Here is a 15229-nt window from a genome sequence, read left to right on the forward strand (position 1 = left end):
TGCGAACTATACATACTCTGGCGCCCGCGCCCAGTGTGTGCCAGCCGAGAACTTGCTGAACGGTTTTAGTTGGACCCTGCAGTGGCGCCGATGATCTACGATGAATCATAATGAGTTGGGTAATTTAATTGGTTCGTCGAGGCGATCACGACCCACTCTTTTCGTCTGACACACTCTTCCATTAAGCGAGGTGAAGATCGAGGCTATATTCCCGATAGATGTATTCACGATAGACGCATGCGCGATATATGCTTCGCAGTACTTAATGGACCGCATGCTTCATCCTACAACCCACATATCGTATCACAAAACAAAGGAGTACAATCTCGAAGCAGCGCCAACCACAAAGTCCATACCCACATCTGCGTCCCCATTGATGCTGTTACCACTAGACACCACAACACAAGACCAGCAGCACTCCAGGATGGACTACCAGATACCCCAAGGGATGCACGCCATCCCGTCGGAACTTCTGGACCTCCGGCCTGATTCGGAGATTGATCAAGATCTGCTAAACCCCAAGCCCGTCACCGACGAGAAGAACATCTGGCTTTTCTGGCACAGCGGCTTCAGCAACATGCACCCATACACGCGGCGCAACGCGCGTGCATACCATCGACGGCTCTCCAAGCTCGGCTGGGTGATACGGGTGCTCGACAGACTGCCCAACTCACCCCTCAACGTGGCCAACTTTCTCGACACGACGGATCCGGGGACCTTCCCCGCTGCCTTCAGGAACGGGACGATCGGCGGCGATCACGCTGTCCAGCACACGTCCGACCTGGTTAGATGGCCACTGCTGCTGCGGTACGGGGGCGTGTATGCCGACGTGGGCATGATGCAGATCGGGGACCTGGACCGGCTGTGGAACGAGACGGTGGGGAATCCCGAGAGCCCCTACGAGGTCCTCTCGTACAGCGGCGGGGAACCGGAGGCGATGACGCTCACCAACTATTTTCTCTGCTCGAACCGCAACAACCCGCTCTTTCTGCGCGCGCACAAGCTCTTCCTGGCGCTGTGGGACGAAGACGGCGGGAAGGCCAGCACGGATGGCATGCGGCATAGCCCGCTGCTGAAGGGCGTGCCCTGGATGAATTATAGCGGTTCTTTCACGGAGAATGGCATCACGTATGGCCCGGCGGAGGTAACGGCCATGCTGACGGACTACATCATCCAGGGTCAAGCTTTGACGATGGCCATGGCGATCGAGGATCCCGAGGACGGCTGGAACGGCCCCGAGTACGTGGCCACGCATGTTTACGGGATCGAGTTCATGGTGGGAGGACAGCTCATCAACGAGTATACAGCCTGGGATGGCACGCTGGCATACAATCTAATGTCGCTGCCGCTCCCGCGTGACGGGGAGGCGGAAAGTGAACAGCAGGCCAAAGCTAGAGAGATTGTGGAAGGCTGCTTATCGAGGAGTTTTGGTTTCAAGCTGGCGACTGGTCTAATTTTAAGGGTGAAGGGTGACACGCTGAGCTCACTCTGGAGGAAGAACCCGGGAGCCGATGATATTCCTGGCACATATGCACATTGGTTACGACAGGGAATGATTTACTGGACTCAAGACAAGGTGCCGCCGACGGTAGAATGGAAGGCAGTGAAACCATTCAAGACAGGGCCTTTGCTCAGGGCAGAGTAATGTTGAAAGAAACTACATCTAAGGATAGAATAGAGTAGAATAGAACTGCTATGCGTTTATTAGAAATAAATGACTTACATTTTTGCCTTCTACATGATCTATGCCATCCCGTGGTTAATACAACGGTCTTTCTTTGACAAATATCATTGCCGGATGCATAACATTGTCTTATTCACAGCAAAACCTTGTCGAACAAGAACATACGGCCTGGGGAATTATGTCCAAGCCTTTGCCAAGTTGTCATCGGAGCATAAGGCCGCAGACGTAGCGGATCGAGTTTGAACCATATTCTTGGGACGATTGGGACAGATCGACATATCCACCACCACCTTAAAAATTCCTTGCAGAGGGATGTCTGGAATTGCAATGAAAGTGTGCTTTCCTAACATCTCCATGCTTGATGAAACATACTCATATATATTCAAACGGTCCGCTAGACAATGTACGCAATTATCGTGTAGGGTTTCAACATTATTTGATTTGAATGGCCACTACTACCGCATCTAGTTTCTTTCTTGGATATATGGTCACAGTTTTGTTACCTGCCGTTATCAATCGAAGTAAACCTCGGTATCACTCACGAATTTATCACGCGTTGAACGGTCTCTATCTTGATGGAGGTATTAAGGTTTATGAATTATTAAATTAGTCTCAACAATAATTTGAAATAGTTGATCGTAATTTAACACTTAGACCTAGTTATGTTTCTCGTGTTACGCAAAACGTGAGAGCTTTCCCGAATAGCGACCTTTATTAGGTATGAATCGTTCAGCTGGCAAAATTCTATTCTACTAACCCAGCTACCCATTTGCCGGCCTTATCTGCAATATTTTCCGCCTCTTTCCTCCAGCCAAGTAGGTTTCCGGCGAAGAAAATGTCATGGTTCGCTAACCGTTCCACCACATATGTTACATCATTCCCTGGGATGCCCTCCATCTTCTCCACAAACTCAGTGGCATCATCGTAGAAGATCTCGCAACCGCCGCAATAAACCCAGATTGGACAGGGGCTCTTGAATGCTGAAGCCAATGGGTTCATATATGCAGTTGCCTTTGGGTCACCTGTGACAAATTGCTGGGCCCCCCATGTTACGAATGTTGGATCCATATAGTCGTTCTTGTAATTTCGGTTCTCCGACGTGCTCTTTGGCTCCGTGGCGGCCAAGAAATTGATTGCCGGCGAAAACAGCAGAGCTCCCCGTGGCGCGGGTAGTCCAATAGCTTCGCCGTGCTCTGCGAGATAACGCAACATACATATCACGATGTGTGCACCCGCCGAGTCACCGGAGAGAACGATCTGTGACGCAGGTATGGCCAGATCCCGAAGGAGATAATCGTAGGCCGCCAATGCATCCTGAAGCGCTGCTGGGAACCGTCCGTTTGGATTGGATGCAAGTCTATAAAGATTCCACAAAGCGTAAGATCCAACCTTTTCTACCAGTAGGCGCGCTGCGAACGCACCATCCATTCTCACATCGCCCATGACATAGCCGCCAGGGTGGAAATGAAGAACGATGGGTTTGTTTGTTTTAGGATATCCCTCCTCCAAGGCTTTGGGAAACCATATTCCTCCGGTAGCCTGGGATTTAATGTTTGGATCTGATGTTAGAATATCGGTAGATAGCGCGTCAGCTAAGGGCGGAATGGCAATAAATCGATTTCCTAGAGATCCAGGCCGGAGGTCCAGGGGGGTGACCGCCTCCACGACGGCGGTGTGGTAAACAAAAGCGTTCATCAAGTTGTTCAAGACACATTGCAGGACAGACCATTCTGGATGCGGTCGATTGACGTTAGGCAGATAGTAGAGTGAAAGAAACGGGAGTTTGGCAAGGCTGAAAAGGCTTGCACCAATTGCCCAGAAGTATTTGCCCGGGGTAGTGGTGATGAGAGACATTGTCACCTACTCCCGACATAATCGAGCTCAGATTGGGTAGCTAGGATATTGAGCAAGGAACAGAGAACGAAGAGTTCCTGTCTACTACCGATAGCTTATGAGGGAGATGGTGCACCCCATTACTTTCCTCCGCCTTTCAATCGGTGGGAAGATCCTAATAGTGGAGAGACAGCCAGTGAAGCAAAAGCAGAGACAAGAGCTGTATGCATATGTACGGCAAAGCCTTGTATGCCGTGCTCCCCACGGGGTTACACTGCATGGAGGCGCGGAGGCATAGGACCAATAGTAGTGGTTTGCAACGTAGTGCAGACGGAATGAGGGAGGAAGCGGCACAATCCCTCAGGCGTCTGCCAAGCGCAAGTCTACTCAGTCCAAAGTTCCTTGCGTACTATGTCACAAGGCTCAGGTTGCACCAATTATAAATCTTGAACTCCAATTTATGATCCCTGTCGTATTTATATTTGGACGGCCATTACCGGTCCCGAAATACCAAAAGACCCAATTTAGGATTGCATCCATCGGCAGAGGAGATCCTTCGACATATTATTCCCTAATCAAAATCCTTCCAAACGCGACACCAAAATCCTTCAAAACGCAACAAGCTGAAATGATAGTCTTTGATAAGCAGGCAATTGTCCTTGCTAGTCGCCGCCCCCTCTACATAGTATTCTTCATTTTTATTGACTATGTAAGATTCCATGCAAGCTTTTCGCACCCACTTAGCATTTCATTAAGAAAATGGCGCCTTCTGTACTTGTGAGGTCCGCTTCTGCATCTATATCGCCCGAGGTTGCGGCAGCCCTGCCGCCTGAACTCCAAGCTCAAATTCCCCTCTACGACGAGAACCTGCAACCTAACCTCTATGCTGCCGACGTGATTTGCTTAGTCGCTGCGTATCTCGCTGTAGGCTTACGCATATTTGCTAGGCGACTCAAGGCCCAGCCATTCGGATGGGATGATTACCTTATATTTATGGCGCTGGTCCGTACTTCTTGTTTCAATGACCCTACAAGACCGAGAAGCTGATTGTGCCGTAGTTCTTCACTACCATCTTCGTCAGCCTCTGTATCTTCGTCGCCGTGTATGGCCTTGGACGCCACACTATTGTCACCGCCGTGGAGCACCCCGAGAGGATCGTGCCCTTTGCAAAAGCTACTTTGGCAGCCGGAGTCATATACAACCCCGCTCTCGTCTGTTCAAAAGTTTCCATTCTGACATTATACTACCGGCTTTTCCCCAGCAAACGCTTCAAATGGGTGTGTATTGGGGTCGGAGCTTTCGTCATTGCCTACAGCGTTACTGCTGTGATGACGAACATATTCCAGTGCACGCCCGTCGAATCCAACTGGGACAAGTCAATCAAGGCACACTGTGTGAACCTTGGCTCCGAGCTTGTTGCTGTTAGCAGCTTAAACGTATTGACGGATGCTACCATCCTTTGTCTCCCAATGCCTTTCATTTGGCGTCTGAAAACGGACTTCCGGCGCAAGCTGCAGCTCACCTGTATATTTCTTCTGGGCTCCTTCGTGGTTATCGTGTCGATCATCCGCGTAACCTACGTTTCTGGCGTCTCGTTCTCGGACGGCTTCTGGGTCAACTCGTTCCCCTCCATGTGGTCGGTCGTTGAGAGCTGCGTAGCTATTGTGGCAGCGTGTCTTCCTGTGCTGCGTCCTGTGTTCAACAAAATTCTTTACGGCGATCCTGAGAGAACAGACCGATCAGGATCAGGCAAAAACGTACCATCGGGTCAACCGTCGTTCGAGAGGCATATTGTCACTATTGGTGGCAGCGAAATCCCGTTGGGTAATTATTCTAATGGCTCGGGGCCAAAGAGGCCATCGAGAGGTATTAATGTAACCAATTCCACGACTGTCTCACGGGACCAAAGGTTCCCGAAAGGGAGTTTCGAAAGATTGACGGATACTTCTTCCATTGGTCATTAATCATGTTAATCAAGTAATTTGGGCTGAAGTGGCTCACGACACCAGGTCTTCAGTTCCACAATAAACCTGTGTGATTCGTCAAATTGGCTCTTTGATTAATACTAGTATCTTTTGTTAGCTTATACCGTGACTTAGTAGTATTATGTAGATAATCCGCTATTGTTGTTCGAGCTGAAATGCCGAAGGGTTTATTTCCGTGTGATAACTCTTCGAAGACTACCTCAACGTTTACGAAATTGCACCAGTGGACCATCTGTTTTGGATACGAACATGTCCTTCAGTTGGAATTCAGAGTCACGATGTCGTCCGTAACCCTTCTCGCGCCCTCCGCCGCCACGATGTTCCTCTCCGGGCGCAAGTCGCATGTCATAAAGCCATATAACGCGGGCAATTGTGATCATGAGTTCTTTCATGGCCAAGCCTTTGCCAACACAGCCCCTCGGCCCGATGCTAAAAGGACAGAAAGCAGATTGCGCCAGTTGCACGCGATGTTTTGCTTCCTCGACCGTCTCACCTTCGTACGCTTCTACAAGCCAGCGCTGCGGTCTGTAAGCGAACGAATCGGGATAAAAATCCTCGTTATGATGAATCGCATAGTGTGCCACTCCCAGATCCACTCCAGGTGTAAAAACATGCCCCGCAATCTCAACGCCCGGGGCGAGCGCTTCGCGGGGCAAAAGACCAGGAACTCCGGGGGACATGCGCATCGCTTCGTCGATGCAGGCCCGCAGCCATCGACACGAGGTCAAGACTGCGCCACCGCGGATCTCTTCGAGGGCCATAAATCGTGGCCGAACTTCCTTCTTCAACTTTTCATATGTCTCAGGATTGTGCAAGAGATAGAAGAATGTAGTTGAGATGGCAGTTGCAGTAGTGTCCGAACCTAAGAAACAACATGAGCAAAAGAAAGACGGAATACCAAGCTTGGTTCGATGATTTACCTCCGGTGATTAACAGACTGGATTCCCCAACAAGATCTTCTGGTGTAAACAGAACCTTATTCCCTTCTTTCATGCAGTTTTGGTTGGCTGCGAGCAGGTGAGAGTAGACATCGGCGGTCTCGAGGTTTGAATCCATAGCCAGGCGTCTTGACGATTGTTGATTGGCGAAGGCCTCGTAACGCTTCATGGCCTCGTTCAAACTAGCAAAAAGTAGGTTTCCGATCTTCAGACGTAGAATGCCTGGCATCCAGCCGCTCTGTTCGGTAATTGTCAGTATCTCGAGTATGCCCCCCCAAGAGTCTAATTGACTAACCATATTTAGGCCATTGACGCCCTTCGGCAACACATCGAGGATATATCTGTGATCCGGTTTATCCAGCATCTGAAAGGAACCTGAGAAACATATGTCGCCCATGATGTCGAAAGACAGGTAATCTGCCCAGTCTGTCATGTTTTTTGGCGAAGACCACCCTTCCTCCTCGGTGAAATGAATCGAAGGTGATTCGCCAAGGTGTTGGACAAACTTTCGTATATTCCTCAAGACAATGTCTTCCATGGCGCGAACGGAGCTGTCAGAAAGTGCTGAAGAGACCACGCGCTTCTTTATCGTGTGCAAATCATGATCAATCGTGGTGAGCGAGCTATCGCCCTTGAAGACATCATTGAACACATGGTAATAAGTGGACTTCTGCGTGTTTGCTTTGATTCCGTATATCTTAGAAAGCCCTTCGGCTGTGTTGACTGAGATTCGGTTGGGTCCAAACCGAACAAATGGGCCATACTTCTTGTGAAGCTCCAAGAAATGGATATGGCGGTCTCCTGTGGCACTACGTATGACAGAGTACCAATCGGTAAATCGGCCTAGGAAAGGACCAGGATACTTTGCCAGAGGATGGAATGTAAGCCTGTAGACCACAACTCCCAGCATCTATCAAAAGTTCAGCTAATCGTCCTGAGAAACTAGTGTGTAGCCTCACATATAGGAAGCTTATTAAGCAGACCGCGGCTACCACCACGGTGCCTTTCCGGGTAAGTGTATCCGACATCTTGGCACTATTCAGGAATAAATAGATTGAGTCAGCATGTGTTGAGAGAGTTTGAAGGAGTACGGCGGCCAAAGTTGTATAAAGACACCGACGTCCACGGGCAAACCACGAAAGTCATTCAAACATATTCACAATCACAGTACTGTGACACCTCGCCAGTATGGAGCGAATCAGAAAAGAACGCCACATGAGAATTGCGTGCATTGGCGCCGGAGCATCTGGTCTATGCTTTGCATACAAACTTCAGCGATCCTTCGATGATTTCACGCTTACCATATTCGACCACCATAGCACAGTCGGTGGTGTCTGGTTCGCCAATCGCTACCCAGGGTCTGTCTCAAGTTCAAAGCTGGTATTGATTCAGCGGCTAAAGTACGATTAGATGTGCTTGCGATTACGAGGCACACAATTACACGTTTTCGTGGGAGCAGAAATCGGATTGGACGAGCGTATATGCCGGTGCCGCTGAAGTACAGCAGTACTTTAGTACATTTGCCGAGAAGCATGGATTGCTGCAGTACTGCAAGTTCAATACGACTGTAACCAAGGCGCAGTGGGATGATGTACGCGGTTGCTGGAGTCTTGAGCTCAAGGAGACCAGCGGCATGGTGTTCACTTGCGATTGCGATATATTGATTAACGCGTCCGGGGTTCTCAGCAACGCTAAATGGCCAGATATTCAAGGATTGAATGGATTTGGGGGCCTCAAGCTACATTCTGCTGCATGGCCATCCCCGTCGCCTGAAATTGCAGGTCAACGTATTGGTTTGATCGGTAACGGGTGGGTATGATTCAAATCTAGTGTAATGTGAGACTGGAAACTAAGATCTTCATCAGATCATCCGGACAACAGTTGCTTGAAGCACTTCAGCCCAATGCGGGCCATCTGACTGTTTTTATTCGTCAGCCAACATGGGTTCTTGGACCCTTTGGGGAGCAGCCTCGTCGTTACAGCGCAGATGAGCTGTCGACTTTCAAGGATGAGCCAGAGAAGCTCTTGGCAAAACGGAAACAGTTTGAAAACAGGGTCAATAGTTATTTTGGAATCTGCATCAAAGACAACCCCCAGCAAGCTGCGTTGCGACGTCATCTAACGCAAAAGATCGAGAAGCAGCTCGCAGAAAGCAAGTACAAGGATCTGGACAAGGATCTATTCATACCCCAATATGCAGTTGGCTGTAGGCGCCCCACCCCCGGCACCGAGTATATCAAAAGCCTCTCCGCTGATAACGTCACCCTGGCCTTCGGGTCGATCCGCCAAATTACGACAGATTCGGTAGTTGATCAGGAAGGGAAAGAACACCGATTGGACATGCTTATCTGTGCGACTGGTTTCGACACGTCGCATCGTCCGAGCTTTCCTATACTCGGCAAGAATTCAAAGGATCTGCGGGATTTGTGGTCCCAAGGAGCTACTGCCTATTTGGCTCTAGCCGTAGCAGACTTTCCCAACTATTTCGTGTTCTATGGACCAAACAATCCTTTTGCCAGCGGAGCGTTTCTCTCAACAGTCGGTAAGTGAAGCTCTGTATCTTGCTATACCTTCTCATGATTGTGTAAACTTTTACACATGGCTGCGGGTCCGATAGTAACTGGTAGCTGTTCTGGGTCAGGGACGGTGCAGAATTCGTGAAAACTAACCAATCTGCAGAAGCTCAAGCCGATTACATGCTGAAATGGTGTGACCGCTGGCAAACAGAGAACATACACTCATTTGCTCCCAAACAGCAGGCTGTGGATGAGTTCTATGATCATGCAGCTCGTATAATCGAGAACACAGTGTGGTCCGATTCGTGCAGATCATGGTACAAGGCTTCCCCTCAACCGAACAAGGTCAGTTTGTGGCCAGGTAGTGGGCTACATTATATGGAGGCCATTTCGAGCTTACGGGGTGATGACTTTGATGTCCGGTATAGTGGAAACCGCTGGGGATGGCTTGGCTCTGGCTATAGTCAAGTTGAGCAGGATGAGGAATGTGATTTGTCGTACTACATCCGAACCCAGGACGAAAGCGAGTTCTTGAGCTCTAAGAAGCGGCGTAGAGCAAGCACAAAGGGCTGTCCTGTTGATCGTGGGAGCCTACATGTAATTGGATAACGTAAGGGAAAAGAGATATCGAGTAGGATCTGGAAGTATCGTCTGCTCCTGATTGTTTTCCTAGTAACCAATAATATCATACGTTCTTACACGGCAACACGGCAAATGTCTTGAGACTCGCTTCCGACTCTCGGTGCCTAGCAGCCTATTTTAATCCGCTTAGGCATAGTGATGCCGGTATTCCCGGGAGGATTCCATGAAACCTCAGCCCTCTGTAAGTAATTGCCGATTGTGCACACATTGCATAGCACTCATGGGTGATTTGACTTGGCAAGGGTCATGGTAACCTGGTTGCCGATTAAGCAAATGTCGTATAAAACGCATCGGTGGTATGACTTGGCAAGAGTCAAGGTAGCGTCGCAAGTGGATATCCTCGGCTCGCTTACTTGTTTGATATCTGCACATATGCCATTCTAGTCTAGCCCGATGATGCAAAGGTACGATGATTACCAGCTGGCCACATGAATCAAAGCCTATAATGGCTAATAACCCGGTTTGAAAAAACAACGGCGGAATAGCTCTAGCTTAAAGTGATGGGGAGAGTTCATCTATCACTTGAACAGAGGACGGCATCTAACATTCACATTAAGATGATGGGGCTGAAGCTCATTCGACTCGACCAACACCTATACACATTGTACCTCGTCACTGCTAGTGACTTTGTTGCAGTCCTCATACCGCAGACGCTCTTTGCCAGCTTTTCAGTCCTTTCGGGTCAATTCACTAACCGCAATGTACAACTATCTCCCGCCGCATTGCTTTCCCGTTTGCCCTACATTTTGCTTTGGATATGGCTGCAGCTCTTAGTGCTCGATTTGGCCAACCAGCGCCTTCCCGAGTCCGTGACTGAAGACACTCTTAATAAACCTTGGCGACCCATTCCATCCGGTCGCCTCACTCCTTCTGGAGCCCGTGATCTTCTGGTCTTCAGCATCGCTTTGACCTTGGTTTTGTCTTCAATGCAGCTTGGAGGCGCCTCTGAAACACTTCTCCTCTTTACGTTAAACTGGGTTTATAACGACATAGGCCTTGCCAATAGTCACTGGGCTCTACGCAATTTGATGAATGCTTTGGGAATCACGACCATCGGAGCGGGCGCCATAAGTGTTGCCTTCAAGGGGTATGAGTACGACATATCCGTGGACCGCACGGCGATGTATCGGTGGCTGTTTCTTTGCGCTGCCGTATTGATGTCAACAGTACAGGCTCAGGACTTGTATGACCAAGAAGGAGACTCTGTACGTGGCCGATCCACAGCTCCATTGGTGCTCGGGGATTGTACGGCGCGTTGGTCAGTTGCAATTCCCGTGTTGTTCTGGAGCATTGCAATCCCAGCATTTATGGGACTAGGATTGTTCGAACATATGTATGGATACGCCACTCCTGTACTCATGGGAATTATTGTGGCAACGCGCATCTTGACGCGACGTACTGTAGTCGATGATAAAACCTCGTTTAAAGCGTGGGCTGTGTGGACTATCTGTTTATATATGTCACCACTGTTGAAAGTAATACTTTAAGCGCAGCTTCTCATATTTGACTTTATTCATGGTTAAAATAAAATAGACTGTGATATCTTCCCCAAACTTGTGAATAAACTTTGAATGGGTTGATATTCTATAATGAAAGAAGTCACGATCATCAGAAGCTGCTTATCTAATACAAGAACAGAGAGGGGATCTATAGTGGTCTTATCCTTTACATAGACGATTGAATGCGTCATCCGATCCCAAACAGAAAAAGAAAATTCACCAGATCTCGTCATCAAATAGATTTGGGGCTGCTTAAGCAGCAGGTGTGGAATGTGACTCGGATAATTCAGGCACAAACTTTGAGCAATGCCATAATGAGGGCGCTATTGCGCCGTACACAGTTGTCAGATAAGGACTTCTTTGTAAATTGGATGAGAGCACTCCCTCGCACAAGTAATAATAGCTTGACATCCAGGCCATGCTTGAGCTGATATACGATAGCAATGATCGCAGCAACTTGATAAGATGTCGATGTCAGTCGAAACCTTTGACTGACCCAAAATGGTCAAGCTCGTGATTTGAATAGGGCCAAGACTTTGGAAGGTGTTGTAGAGTGCTTACCATGGTTAGAAGCGTCGGCTATTGCTTGAGAAAGTAGGGCCACGGACATAGACACTCTGAATGCGGCTTGTTGCCTAGTTTCGTCAAGAGACTTTTCATTTTAAGTTTCTTGTCAGACTTAAGAGTCGAGTGACTAGCCGCAAGCTCCTCATTTATCATAATATATTCGCTTTGACTTGCTTGCTGCGTTAGGAATTCTACCTTTTGTTGTTCTTTCTAGGCAGTACAGTACGAGCACGCCCCTTCTTATCGCCTTGTTCAGGTTTGGCTTCATTTACACGCCCTGATGCTGAATTTACCTTCCACCATCAACTAACGGGCCTGCGCTGCGTGGATAACCCAGGTTGTACCGTTTCAGAAGTGGCGCATAGAGAACAAGCAATGGACATGCCTGTAGAACGACGAGCCGGTGAATGCCAGAAATACCGCTTATGAGGTCATTTCTACAGCGCAGACCGCGGTTATTATAAGATTCTAAAGCTTGAGCTTTGTGCCTCTTTTTGTAATTATTCTGTGGTCGTTCATCTGCTTAATTATGTCGGCAAATTTTGCCCATTATGTTTATCCCTAAAAAATTTGATCGACTAGTATTATTAAATATCCGAACCAATTTCCTAAGAAGAATACTCGGAAATGTACAGCGCAGCAGACGTTCTCGGAGAGGCGGCTTGTAATTAGGGTGGCCAAAATATTGTTGAGGAAGAGTTTCCTGCTAACTCTATCACAAGAAGTAAGTCCTAGCAGTTAGTGCCAAATCTCTATACGCTATATATGGATACTAAGTACCTAAAACTACTTAAAACGTCGCTATCAGCATTATAAAAATACTCGGCTACAACGTCTGGCTTGGAACAACTTGACATGCTGCCCTAACTACGGTAAGCAAAACTGACCTCTCTAACATATTCTTATCAATGCCCTCGCCGGATATATTTAGTAAGCAGGATTTTAATCCCTGGAGACACTCTTAAGGAACAACTGACTCATTAACACGAAAAGTGGACAAAATTCCTTGCATTGCGGACTCAGAACGAACAACTGATTTAATGTACTTAACAATTAATGCGTTCAAAGACTGCCAGCATACTTGTTGGCGAATACTTCTGATCCAGCGAGTAGCTCACTAAGAATTACACAAACTATTCTAGTCAGCTATAGGACTCTTCTTTATCTTAGTGAATTATACAGTACTGTGTAAAGTAATTCTTTTTAACTTACTCGTCGATCAAGTTTCGATTTAGAGGGAAGTTTCATGAGTCTCATGACTACTTATTGTGTAATACTTGAGTCCTGAGTTAAGAAATCCATCCGAAGATGTAAACGAAATTGTAAGCAGATAACAGTGATTAGGCACTACTTCAATGATACAGTGTTACTATTGAGCACTAGTGGGAGCATCCCTCCACATGCAAGTTTTAGAGAGTATGTGTGAATGCAAGAGTTTTGAAATAACGGGAAATCTGAATCACTACCACTGAATCTATAAAAAGTGCAGAATACAGATGTGTATCCTCTGTGTTTCCGTTGAGAAAAGACATCAACAGCCACATTAAAGCAGTCGCACTAACAGTCACTACAAGATTTCCACATTATCATTAGAGCATATGCAGTTCAATCGAAATAATGGCCAAACTTCACAAGGAGCGCAAGGGAAAAGAGAAAGAGACTGCCCAGGAGCCCAACGGAAAAGAAAAGGAGATAGTTGAGGGGCCCATGAAGTTCAATGAGAAGAGACGGCCCGCCAAACTTCACAAGGAGCCCAAGGACAAAGAAAAGAGAACTCCCAAGGACTCCATAAATAATGTCTGCCATTAATCAATTCCGACCGGCTGTGGTGATTTTCATGCTAATGTCCTCCAAAAAGAGTGAACACACTATCGCAAATGCGATGAGCGACGACGAATATCTCAGGCAGGCAGATGAAAACTTTGATGTATGGAAACCTGACGTACCCGAGGAGGACGGTCGTCAGGTGCGGCCCAACTACAAGCCAAAGGAAACTCACAGGAAGAAAAGGAACAAGGGTAAAGGTCGTGCGAACGACATTTTACCTGTACTCAGTGAGGATGAGGATGAACAACCATACAGCCCAGGTGGCTGGATTTGATACAGCAAAATTGTCATGAGAAAAATGAGTGTCTGAGCTCGGATTGAGCGACTCCGTTATGGAGCCAAGGCAAGAGGCAGATCTTCATGTAGTAGGCTTGCAGCCAGGTGATGAGTCACAAGAGCACGGCCGGCAAATAAAATGTGCTGGGCTGTTGAATTGCAGAATTTGGCGTAGTTTCAATGAGTATTATCCCAAACTAGCCTGTGTTAGCAAATTAGTCTCTTAGAGGTCATCCTGACGGAGGAAAAAACCTATTTTCTATTTCATACGGCCAATGTTTTGGAAACTCTAGCCACCACCACCCAAGGCACCCTGAGGATTGTAGCTGTATGTGAGCTGTTGACAGTAGTTGGTGCTGCCCTAGACGCAGCGACTGTTGGTCAGTGAAGAAGGTGGCTCTGTCGAATATCTTGTGGTAAATATATGGCCGGGCTAATGGTAAGGTGACTAATTTCCTTATTGTATCAAATGCAGCATCGGATGAAAATTTTATCTTCGGTGGTTCTGACATTAAACGCAGAGTTGCTGGGCACGCCCGACCTTCCTTCGGCTGAAACAGGGCTGGTATGGGTCCATGACAATGGTGGCTAGCCATCTTACTTAGATGATGCACCAACCCGCCAACTGAATTTCAGCCACTAAGACAAAACTAGTTTGTAAAGCTTAGTAGTGAGCCCAACTCAAAGAGCTTGCAGACATTTGAAAAGGATTAAAACTTACTGGGATACTTGTCCAATGAGAAAATATGGAAATTTTGTGGTGGCTTTGCTTGTCCATTAGGAGATTGCTTTGCTAGCTTGGTATGGTGAAGAGCAGCTCACCGACGCAGTTGCCCCGCTAGTGGGATATCTCCGTGGCAGAGCTTCCTGATGCGGTTGAGAGATTTATGTGACAAGTTGGCAATAATCAGTAGATATTGTGTGTTGACACAAGCTAGATGTAGGTTAGCAAAAAGGACACCTTGGGCTTCTGGATACTGAGAAAAGTTGTTCGCCACAAAGCTGAATAAGATTTGGATTGTAATAACAAGATGAGTAGGGATTAGAGACGAATGAGGACTGGCAAGCCCAATATATCCGTCAGATAGATAAAGTGGCGCATGTGACCTTAGATGCAGGACTTGAGATTGTGGGAATAGGGACAAACAACAGCGACTGTAAGACCAATGGGAGTCATTATCATATTTGTCAAGTGCGTCTGGGAATATTACCAGGCTTAATCCCGTTGTTGTTCCTTTTATTTTGGTATCTGAATTGTTTATTATGAAACCTCAGCGAATGACTTAGCTGCTATGACTTGTAGCTGATACCGGTGGATTGAGGAAGGATGTACTTGTCGCCAGTTGTTTAGAGTACGCTTCTGTTTTTAGCATTTAATGACCGATGTGTTGGTCGTTACTTCTCTAACCATTTGAACTGTTGTTCTTGTATAACTGATTCAGTGAGATTCAAAGCTAGTGAC

At 47.5% G+C, this 15229-nt stretch overlaps 7 protein-coding genes across 7 annotated transcripts; 5 read left to right on the forward strand and 2 right to left on the reverse strand.

The window, feature by feature from the left end:
* Positions 1-424: 424 nt before the first annotated feature.
* Positions 425-1645, forward strand: BKA67DRAFT_528557 (uncharacterized protein; the record flags this gene model as incomplete). Its single annotated transcript, XM_046098956.1, has 1 exon — positions 425-1645. The coding sequence occupies one exon, from the start codon at positions 425-427 to the stop codon at positions 1643-1645; it is 1221 nt and encodes a 406-aa protein (XP_045951040.1).
* A 783-nt stretch (positions 1646-2428) lies between these two features.
* BKA67DRAFT_542497 (Alpha/Beta hydrolase protein) lies at positions 2429-3538 on the reverse strand (the record flags this gene model as incomplete). Its single annotated transcript, XM_046101116.1, has 1 exon — positions 2429-3538. The coding sequence occupies one exon, from the start codon at positions 3536-3538 to the stop codon at positions 2429-2431; it is 1110 nt and encodes a 369-aa protein (XP_045951041.1).
* A 738-nt stretch (positions 3539-4276) lies between these two features.
* BKA67DRAFT_665350 (uncharacterized protein) lies at positions 4277-5481 on the forward strand (the record flags this gene model as incomplete). The annotated part of the gene is made up of 2 exons (XM_046108540.1): positions 4277-4519; positions 4576-5481. 2 exons carry the CDS (start codon positions 4277-4279, stop codon positions 5479-5481), a joined length of 1149 nt encoding a protein of 382 aa, XP_045951042.1.
* On the reverse strand, positions 5398-7350 carry BKA67DRAFT_671303 (cytochrome P450-like protein; the record flags this gene model as incomplete). The annotated part of the gene is made up of 3 exons (XM_046108692.1): positions 5398-6364; positions 6423-6678; positions 6736-7350. 3 exons carry the CDS (start codon positions 7348-7350, stop codon positions 5703-5705), a joined length of 1533 nt encoding a protein of 510 aa, XP_045951043.1. The 3' UTR covers positions 5398-5702.
* Positions 7351-7628: 278 nt separating this feature from the next.
* Positions 7629-9663, forward strand: BKA67DRAFT_671306 (FAD/NAD(P)-binding domain-containing protein; the record flags this gene model as incomplete). Its single annotated transcript, XM_046108693.1, has 4 exons — positions 7629-7798; positions 7851-8249; positions 8306-8982; positions 9120-9663. The coding sequence occupies 4 exons, from the start codon at positions 7629-7631 to the stop codon at positions 9563-9565; spliced, it is 1692 nt and encodes a 563-aa protein (XP_045951044.1). The 3' UTR covers positions 9566-9663.
* Positions 9664-10155: 492 nt separating this feature from the next.
* Positions 10156-11085, forward strand: BKA67DRAFT_542501 (UbiA prenyltransferase family-domain-containing protein; the record flags this gene model as incomplete). The annotated part of the gene is made up of 1 exon (XM_046101117.1): positions 10156-11085. The coding sequence occupies one exon, from the start codon at positions 10156-10158 to the stop codon at positions 11083-11085; it is 930 nt and encodes a 309-aa protein (XP_045951045.1).
* A 2196-nt stretch (positions 11086-13281) lies between these two features.
* BKA67DRAFT_542502 (uncharacterized protein) lies at positions 13282-13765 on the forward strand (the record flags this gene model as incomplete). Its single annotated transcript, XM_046101118.1, has 2 exons — positions 13282-13461; positions 13523-13765. 2 exons carry the CDS (start codon positions 13282-13284, stop codon positions 13763-13765), a joined length of 423 nt encoding a protein of 140 aa, XP_045951046.1.
* Positions 13766-15229: the final 1464 nt, after the last annotated feature.

The sequence above is a fragment of the Truncatella angustata genome (assembly GCF_020726525.1).
Source record: "Truncatella angustata strain MPI-SDFR-AT-0073 chromosome Unknown BKA67scaffold_14, whole genome shotgun sequence".
In the NCBI taxonomy this organism is placed as follows: domain Eukaryota; kingdom Fungi; phylum Ascomycota; class Sordariomycetes; order Amphisphaeriales; family Sporocadaceae; genus Truncatella; species Truncatella angustata.